This window comes from Geotrypetes seraphini, chromosome 11 (genome assembly GCF_902459505.1).
Source record: "Geotrypetes seraphini chromosome 11, aGeoSer1.1, whole genome shotgun sequence".
Taxonomy (NCBI): domain Eukaryota; kingdom Metazoa; phylum Chordata; class Amphibia; order Gymnophiona; family Dermophiidae; genus Geotrypetes; species Geotrypetes seraphini.
The window spans coordinates 35,613,078-35,622,626 of NC_047094.1; the positions used below are offsets into that span (position 1 = coordinate 35,613,078).

Below are 9,549 nucleotides of genomic sequence, written 5' to 3' on the forward strand. Positions count from 1 at the left end.
AAGGGAACCAGAGGAATTGGAGCTGTGGGTCAGTGAGGAAAGGCACTCTCTACCAATCGTGCGGCCTTTGAGGGTTCAAATCCCAGCCTGTATTTTACTTGTGGCGTATCTGCCTTCCAGGTGCACTTTGATGATGGTTTCCACTTCTTATAGGAGTTGAATATAACATTTCTCCATTTAAACATGGCATACGTTGTTAGTTTTGATCGTGGTAAAGTATACATTTCTGAAATGGTGAAGAAACAATAATATACAACGTCAGTAAGCGGTATAAGCAAATCCAAACTGCTATAAGCGCAAGAAAGCATTTGTAGCTCAACACGCTAATGCTCCTTTTCTGAGCTTTGCCATCTAAAACTCCCCGGTTTGACTCCCACCTTTGCTCATTTTAATAAGGTCCTAGTTTTTTCCTATTAGATCTTATAACATTTCCCTTTGCAGGCTGACTCATCCTGCTTGTCCTAGGAGAACCCAAAGGTGGCTTGTTTTCCCCTTCTGGCTTATAGTACACATTTTCCTCCCATCCTAAGTCTACCCCTAAGGTAACTTGTGACAGTGTTCACTCACTAACTCTTACCAGAGGTAAACAGATCCCAGGATTTCACTGCTGAGTCGAGAGGGTCCTTCTGAGCTACCACATTACCCAGGAAAGACCTCCCCCGATCAGAAATGCTTCAGTAGGTTATAAACGTTTAAATTTAGCCTGCTTTCTGCTGGTGTCCCTCTGCCTGTTCCTGCCTCTGTCCTCTTTGCAGACTGAATCAGTGAAGCCATGACACACAGGTTTCTGCCAATTATATCTGGCTCTAAGGGACCGAACAGGATTTCGCACCCACCCATGACAAGCAAGTGGGTTTAGAAGCTGAAGAGGGCATATGGGAGCTTGTGGGTACAAAGAATGGAAGGGCAAAGTTTATATAAAGTTTTTTTTTTTGTCTCTATCAGACCTGGGGATCACTGTGCTGGTACAATGGAGACAGAGGGGGGTGGGGTAAGGTTATACTGCTAGAACTTTCTAAAGCAGAAGCTCCGCCCATAGGAAAATGTTTAAAACGTTTTGGTTTACTGTAAATAACTCCCATGCTTTAAATTATCCTTTGTGTGAGGGATAAGGGAACAGGTGTCCTCTGGTGCTTGAGGCTTTGTGGCTAGAGGTGGTCCCAAAGGGTTTCTCCTTGCGAAACAGCAGTATGCCAGCCAGTGAGGGGAGGAGCTTTCAGAGGGTCCGCCCTCGTCTGAGCTCTGGAATTTCTGCAGCTTCTCCGTCGCATTGTTTTTATGTTAGCCGAGGCAACGTTACACAGCTGTTACGGATTATAGGCAGTGTGGGGGACGGGGGGCCCTGAGAAATGCTAGGTGCATGGAACAGGATTGTGATTCCTGGGTGCATAAAATGAGGTGGTGGGTTGCTTTTGCTATAGGATAGGGGACTTCTTTTTGCTCTGGGCTCTGCCTTGCCCTTTTGCACTTTCAGGTTAGAATAATATCAATTGTTCTTTGGCAGGATTTCTCATACAGAAGCACGAGCCATGGGCCAGGCACCCCCTGAACGCCCAAGACCCCCTCAGCGGATGCAGAGCACAGAGCTCCAGGTGATGCCGCCCACGACTAAGGTACGAGATGAGTGAAGGCACAGGGTGCGCTGGGTTGAGGAGGAACATGGGATGGTGAACCTCTGGCTTCCATGTTTGCGCGGCTCATCTTTGTCCACCTCTGGAACATCTGGGCCAGATCACTTGTTTCTGTGGAGTGTAGAGAATATCGCCCGTTACACATTGTGGCTGTTAGGACGCCAGGCTTTCAGAGCAGGGGCTTCCTTTAGGTCTTCTTGGAAAAATTCTAGGGGGGGGGAGGTTGAGACAGGACATTTTCCACTGTAAAATGTATGCTAGAGAATATATCTGCTGTACAGTTGATGGTTGTGTCCATGTCTGAATACCTCTGTGGTTAGCTGTACTCTGCTAGCCTGTAATTCTCATCGTGAGTCGGTTTAACTCTGGGTCCTCTGCTTGTATCAGGTGTACTCAGTGCCCCTGTACGCTACTAAACCCCTGGAAGTTAGAATCTTGCACATCTGAGTTTGGAAAGGGCGTTTCGCCAGTTTAGCGTCTCCTGAGTAATCCTCAGTGGGGGGCGGGAAAGGAGGGAAAAGTCACATCCTCTGTGCCACACTGCCTCTGTGCCATCCCATCTGTTCCACACTGGAATACATCGGGCATGGAAAGGATGAAACAAGAACCGCATCAAGGAAGCCGAGTGGAAAGGGGGAGGGGAAGGACGGAGGCTGATTTTAGCACACTCTGATCTCCTCCTAGCCTAACTGAGGCTCTGGCTCCGATTTGCAGACCCAAAATGATGGGTTTTAGAGCCTGTGGCAAGCTGGATGGAGAGAGGACCTTCGCCAGCAGTTGTGGAGGAGGGGCAGGTTTCACCCTAACCTCCTCCTCCCACTTTTCTGCATGTCTGCTGCATGAGGCCTCGTGACATCCCCTCCGCATGTGCTTATGAGTTCACCACTGTAACAGTAACGGCACACTCTCTCTTCTCTCCTGCCACCTGTCTCTCCTTTCTCACTTTGTTTATGTGGCTGGCACCTCTCAGCCTTTTTCTCAAGACTCTACAAGGCCAGATCCACCTTCCAAGCCTCTTCCACCCGATCCGGTCCCAAAGCAGTTACAGGTAACACCACATTACTGGCATGGGGCTGGTGGTGGGATGATGTGGGACAGCTGGGACCGGAAGATGACAGCATGCAATCTCTTTAGTGAGGGCAGGGGTGTCAAACTACAATCCGTTCATTTTTCCAGGATATCCTTCATGAATATGCATACGATAAATAGTACCAAAATATCCATTTTTATTATATTTGTATATTAATCTTGATAAAAGCACATAAATACATATACTGCTATTACACCAATCACAAACCTTCCCAACGAGACTGCCTTCCCCGCCCCCCCACTGCTTACACCCCACAGTTCACAAATTCATGATAAAAAGTCAGCTCGGATGTTCATCAACTTGTTACCCTCCTTGGCAAAAGATCACAATGGCTGTCCTCCTTGATTTCACTTTAAGGAATCGGGTCCAGCCCAACACAGAGCTGTGTTTCGCAACCTTGCGTCATCAGGAGCTGCGACACGGGAAGTCTCCCCTCATGTTTCTAAACATAATCAAACAAATACATAAAACCCCACCTCACTTATGTATTACACAAATCACGCATATTGTCTACGAGTGACATCAATCTTATCATTTACCTGCTCCCTCAAATAGTATATTCACAGATTGCTACCTCGATGAGGGTTAGCCCAAGCCTGGTATCCACCACCAACCACCACTATTTGGTTATTTGGATGAATTGATTGGTTGGTAGTGGTTCATGAATATGCGTGAGATGGAAGCAGTGCATGCAATATCTCATGAATGGTTTTTCAGGATACCTCTCGTGAACAATTTGCATGCACGGATTCCATTCTATGGAAATGTATCTTGTGCATATTCGTGAAGGGATATCCTGAAAACCTGACCCTGTCGCAGACTTTTCTGACTTCAGTTTGGCACCCTTGTTGTGGGAAAGGAGATGGCATAATGACAGGTGGATTGTCTGTTCTGTGGGTGGGTGGGGGAGAGGTGTTATGCAAGTTAATGGGGGGGGTAAAGCTGCAAGTTCCACTTCGCTCAGTGAAGATCAGTGTTGACCTCTTAGCAAGGAAAGAGAGCTAGAACCTGCTGCTGCTCTAAGAATTTACCTCCTCTCTCCCTGTCCTTCTGTCCTGAACATATAGGGTTACCAGATGTCTGGGAAAATCCAGACATGTCCTTTTTTGAGAGGACTGTCTGGGTGCCTGGATGGATTTCCCAAACCCTGCAGTTTGTCCAGGTTTTGTAAGGCCCCGAGCTTGGGGCCACGTCTGAAGAGCCACTGAACGTGCCTTGATGCGGCGTGATGATCTCACATGCATGCACGCGTGTGTGTGACGTCGCATCTGCTCATGCTCAGAGGCCCTCCAGCCACGGCCTGGACTCGGGAAAGAAGAGTCGATGATTATGTGGGGGCGGGTCTGGAGGCGGTACCTGGTGGGCCATGTATCCTCTTTTTTTTTTTTTTTTTTGCACGAACAAATCTGGTTACCCTATATACGTATAAACGCAGCACACGCATGTAGGATGCATGCCAGTGGGGAGTCTCCGAAGACAATGCAATGCAGCAACCGCATGGCTCACCCACCCTAACTGCTTAGGATCCCATTTGTCTTAGGGGGCCTCAGGTGCCCCTCAGGGTGAGTTCTAAGTGACCGGCTCTCTTGCGTATGCTCCTGGCTTCCTGCCACTCTGCTGTTCACATTCTTCCCGCTCTGTCTGTCCAGGGCACAGCTTTCGACAGGCCTGCCCCACCCTCAAGACCTCTGCCAGATGACCCCGTGCCAAGGAAGTCTCAGGTAACACGGCCGGCACGGTGTGTGGGCATTGTGAGTCTGCTCTGCTCAGTGCTGGTGTGGCTTTGGTGATGGGAGCTTTGCAGCACCAGCATTGGCGCTGCTGGTTTTTATGGCAGCGCCGATGCCGTAGTGAATATATTGGTGACGCTTATTAAACTGGATAGAGCCGAACGGAGAGTACTTGCCTCGTGAGAGAAGAAAGAGAAAAGGAGAAAACAAAGGCAAGGGAAACGATCTAATTAACCAATAAGAAACCTTTATTATGAGACTATCCCAACAAGGATCCAAGTTTCGGCATCTACAATCAGGGCTGTGGAGTCGGAGGAAATTTCGGGTACCTGGAGTCGGAGTTGGAGTCAGAAGTACAAAAAACTGAGGAGTCGGAGTCGGAACATTTATCTACCGACTCCATTTTTGAACTTGGCATACCAATCACGAGCGATTCTTTCAGCTATAGCACCCACTATATACACAGCACAAATGTTGCGAGCAGCTTCTGCGGCCTTAGTACCTTGATTAAAAGGAAAAAGAAGGTGGTGTCGAAAATGCTCATTTCTCTCAACTTGACATTCCATTTTAACGATCTGAAAATTAACCAGTTCTGTGGAGTCTGAGTCGGAGTTGGAGTCGAGGAGTCGGAGTCGGAGGAAATTTCGGGTACCTGGAGTCGGAGTCTGAAGTACAAAAAACTGAGGAGTCGGAGTCGGAACATTTATCTACCGACTCCACAGCCCTGTCTACAATGCCTTCCTCTGAGGACACTGAGACAAAGTCTCTTAGTAAGCTAGGGTTGAATGTCAGCGAAGCCAACGCTATCGGTTAAAGCAGTGGTTTCCAACCCTGCCCTAGAGGACCACCAGCCAGTCGGGTTTTCAGGATAGCCCTAATGAATATACATGAAAGAGATTTGCAAGTAGTGAAGACGATGGGAATGCAGATCTGCCCCATTCACATTCATTAGGGCTGTCCCGAAAACCTGACTGGCTAGTGGTCCTCCAGGACAGGGTTGGGGACCGCTGGGTTAAAGGATTCAGCTGGGTTGACATTCAATCCTAACTGACTAAGAGACTTCATCTCAGTGTCCCCTGAGGAAGGCATCGTAAATACCGAAACTTGGATCCTTGTTGAGATAGTCTTATAATCAAGGTTTCTTGTTGGTTGATTAGATCATCTCCCTTGCCTTTGTTTTCTCCTTTTCTCGTTCTTATTAAACTGGATGCAAGAAACAAGGTGAATTGGTGGTATTTTGGGTGAGGTTTTGTGTTTGAGAGTAGAGAACGACACGGTGACAAAATTCATCACCGTTCCTGTCATAATCCCATGTCATTTTCTAGTGTCTATTTCAACTTCGGTCCTTGTACACTAGCATTCTTCAAAGCAAAGCTTGCGGGTCAGTGGTTGTGCCCAATTATACTCTGATTCTTCCCTCTCTCCTTAAAGAATGACATGAAGATGGTTTCCCGCGGTTATCTGCGGGGACAGGAACGGTGATGAATTTTGTCACTGTGTCATTCTCTATTTGAGAGCTATTGTTAGTAGAGGAGGTTGTTTGGAAGCCCTTCAGTAGTCCCGTAGAGCAGTTTCTCTGCTGTGACTGTCCAGTGTGCCCACTGAGGCCCTCCGCTGTCTCGGAGCGTCTAGCCGTGCCTTCTGCTAGCCCATTGTGGGCCCTGATGAGGCGTGGAGAAAGGACTTTAATCTTCTACCACTGTTTTCCAGAGTCAAAGGGAAGGCGTTTGGGCCACATGGGGTGAGTGCTGAGAAGGGGGACGCAGCCTTCCTGGTTCTGAATATTTTTTTTCTCTTATCGTTCAGCCTCAAGTTCCTGTGAAACCACCTCCCCCAAAGAAGCCCCTGCCCTCGGACCCGGCGACCCAAGACCAAGAAGAGCTGCTTTCTGCCGTGCCCATATACACGCCTCAGGCAGTAGTGTTCCCTTCCAGGCAAGTGTCCAGTCCCTCCACATAAAGTTAGTGTTCAGGAAGAAATCCACAAGCTGACCACATACTTGCTGGCAACGCAGGCCTGCAACTCCTCCAACCATAGCAGAAAGGCATTGCCCCGAGATAACCATCAGGGTCTGGCATGCTCACTCGGGTAATGTCTCCAGATGGGTTGGGTTTCCATATACCGTGACAGGAACGAACGTCATTCATAAGCAGGGGTGTGTGCTGGATAGGATCTCGGTTTCAGAAATGGACTGCTAGAGTTTTATCTTAGTACTTGCATTGTGCCAGAGAGAGCCTCCAGCTATAGAGTGGCATAGGATGTCCTGTGAAGTTGCACTTGGAATTTCTGTTTTAAATTGTATTTTTGTTTGAATTTCCCAATGCAATCTATAAGATGAAATGTGATGTGTTTGAATGAAGCTGATGGTGGAATAATTTCTGTATCCTTCCACATTTTTGGGGTCTCTGATTGGGTCTCAGACATATAAACTTGGCTTTCCCACTGTTAAAAAAAAAAACCCCAACTACGGCCAATTTCTGTCAATCATTTTCTTTTTTATTCGTAAAAGTTTGGCATGACATCCCTTCTACAATTATAGTTCTCTTTCATCTACCCACTTTTCGTAAAGCGTTGAAAGACCTATTTATTTCAGAAATTTATGAATGATTTTTCTGTCTGAAATAATCAATCATAAAAGATACTACTTTTGGCTTAAAAGATACAGTTCTTGTTCTAATCTTATGTAAATTTCTTAATATTCTGTTAATTGAGTCGAGTCCTCCTGTTGGGATGAATTAGTATACAAAATCAAAGATTAGATTAGAGATGGGCAGGAAATGTCATTTTGGATGTCCCTTCCATCTCCAGGCCTTCCCCCCAACTCCAGCTTGTTTCAAGGTGTCCCTCTGCCACCTTCTGACTCTCTTTTTTTTCTATTCCAAAGGCCGGCGCCCCCTCCGCCTACAGCCATTGGTGGGAACCTCCAGGCGCAGCAAGTGTAACTGGTCGTCGACGCACACGAACGGGTGGTAAGGGGGGAGCTGATAACCACTCTGCTCTTGCGGTGGAACTCTTTCCGCAGCTTCTGCATGGGTCCTATGCATCCATCGCCTCGACCTTGCTGTGGCACGGGGGTAGATTCTACCAGTCCAGCATAGGTGAGAAGAGGATGTTGCCTGCCCTTGGCCCACACCGTAAGAGAGACTGAGGCTACAACGTAGTGCTGAACTGTGTGTGTGTGTGGGGGGGGTGATCTTCTTTCATACAGACAGAAGCTGGAAAGGTGCAGATAAAATCATGGGGGAAACATGGGGGCTGGGCTGGGCATGGGACTTGGAAACCAGAGGGAGCAGAACGTTTTACCGGAGCCCGAGGACTGTGGATACATTTCGGACTTGCACAAACGTTACTCCGGTCTCTAACCACTGAGAACCTCATCACACCTGTGGATTCTGGAAGCAGGGGCCTAGAGCGTAAATTTAGGACTAAAGGGCAGCTGGAGGGTGGGGGGGAGAGGTCTGTTCTGTTATTTATACTGTGGCGAAAGCAGTTCAGGAGGCCGTTACAAGTTCAGCAACTTTGTAAGTCTATATTTTAAAACTGCTGTAAACCAATGTGCGTCTGTGTATTTCATGGGTTTGCCTGTGGCCTTGTAGACGAAGAAGCTCTTTTATATGTGTGTGGAACAGAGCAAGGGCAGTGGTGCCTGGCCCTGTCTCTTAGTTCACACCCCAATCCTAAAATTTCTAAATGGTTTTACAATAAAAAGGGTGCATTAAATAGAAAATATTAAAAGAGATGGTATGATAGGAGACCTAGGTAGAGGTCTGCATGGGAACAGGGATCACGGGAGTCCCGCGGGAATCCCCCATAATCCACGTGACTCCCACGGGGACACCCCTCTGACCCACGGGACTCCCACGGGGATGGAAGGCTCAGGAAGCAGGGTTTGTCCATATAATATAATTGACACGTCAGCTTTAGTAAAAGTTTATAAGTTAATTACATGAACAGAAAACAAAAAAAGGGTTCCAAAGAGATTCCACAAAGAAAACAGCAGCGCAAACACAAAAGAAACTGTGGAATTGATGATCATGTCAGAAGTAATTGCTGCTTTTTATGGGGACAGGCGGGGATGGAGGTAATTCCTTGCAGGGATGGGTGGGGACGGAGAGGATCCTGACGGGGACGGGTGGGGACGGAGAGGATCCTGGTGGGGACGGAGAGGATCCTGACGGGGACGGAGAGGATCCTGACGGGGACAGGCGGGGACGGAGAGGATCCTGACGGGGACGGAGAGGATCCTGGCGGGGACGGAGAGGATCCTGACGGGGACGGGCGAGGACGGAGAGGATCCTGGCAGGGACGGAGAGGATCCTGGAGGGGACGGGCGGGGACGGAGAGGATCCTGACGGGGACGGGTGGGGACGGAGAGGATCCTGACGGGGACGGAGAGGATCCTGGAGGGGACGGGCGGGGACGGAGAGGATCCTGACGGGGACGGGCGGGGACGGAGAGGATCCTGACGGGGACGGAGAGGATCCTGGCGGGGACGGAGAGGATCCTGACGGGGACGGGTGGGGACGGAGAGGATCCTGACGGGGACGGGTGGGGACAGAGAGGATCCTGGCGGGGACGGAGAGGATCCTGACGGGGACGGGCGGGGACGGAGAGGATCCTGGCGGGGACGGAGAGGAGACGGGCGGGGACGGGCGGGGACGGGCGGGGACGGAGAGGATCCTGACGGGGACGGGCGGGGACGGAGAAGATCCTGACGGGGACGGGTGGGGACAGAGAGGATCCTGGCGGGGACGGAGAGGATCCTGACGGGGACGGTTGGGGACGGAGAGGATCCTGACGGGGACGGAGAGGATCCTGGCGGGGACAGAGAGGATCCTGACGGGGATGGGTGGGGACGAAGAGGATCCTGACGGGGACGGGTGGGGACGGAGAGGATCCTGGCGGGGACGGGCGGGGACGGAGAGGATCCTGACGGGGACAGAGAGGATCCTGACGGGGACGGAGAGGATCCTGGCGGGGACGGAGAGGATCCTGGCGGGGACGGGTGGGATTCTGTCCCCGTGCAACTCTCTAGACCTAGGTTCTAATATCATTTTAACCTCATTAGATTAAATCATTAACCTGCTCTCCTAAGATA

The 9,549-nt window shown here is 49.6% G+C and overlaps 1 protein-coding gene across 6 annotated transcripts; it reads left to right on the forward strand.

Annotated features, from left to right (window-relative positions):
- Positions 1–569: 569 nt before the first annotated feature.
- LOC117369290 (disintegrin and metalloproteinase domain-containing protein 15-like) lies at positions 570–8,333 on the forward strand. Of its 6 annotated transcripts, none has more exons than XM_033963654.1 (6): positions 570–677; positions 1,505–1,613; positions 2,602–2,679; positions 4,371–4,442; positions 6,258–6,385; positions 7,336–8,333. In XM_033963654.1, exons 1-6 carry the CDS (start codon positions 670–672, stop codon positions 7,391–7,393), a joined length of 453 nt encoding a protein of 150 aa, XP_033819545.1. In that variant the 5' UTR covers positions 570–669; the 3' UTR covers positions 7,394–8,333. The 6 variants fall into 6 exon arrangements, with proteins under 6 accessions (XP_033819545.1, XP_033819544.1, XP_033819547.1 ...); XM_033963653.1 differs by lacking the exon at positions 570–677 and adding an exon at positions 728–783; XM_033963651.1 differs by lacking the exon at positions 570–677 and adding an exon at positions 769–849.
- The last annotated feature ends 1,216 nt before the right edge of the window (positions 8,334–9,549 follow it).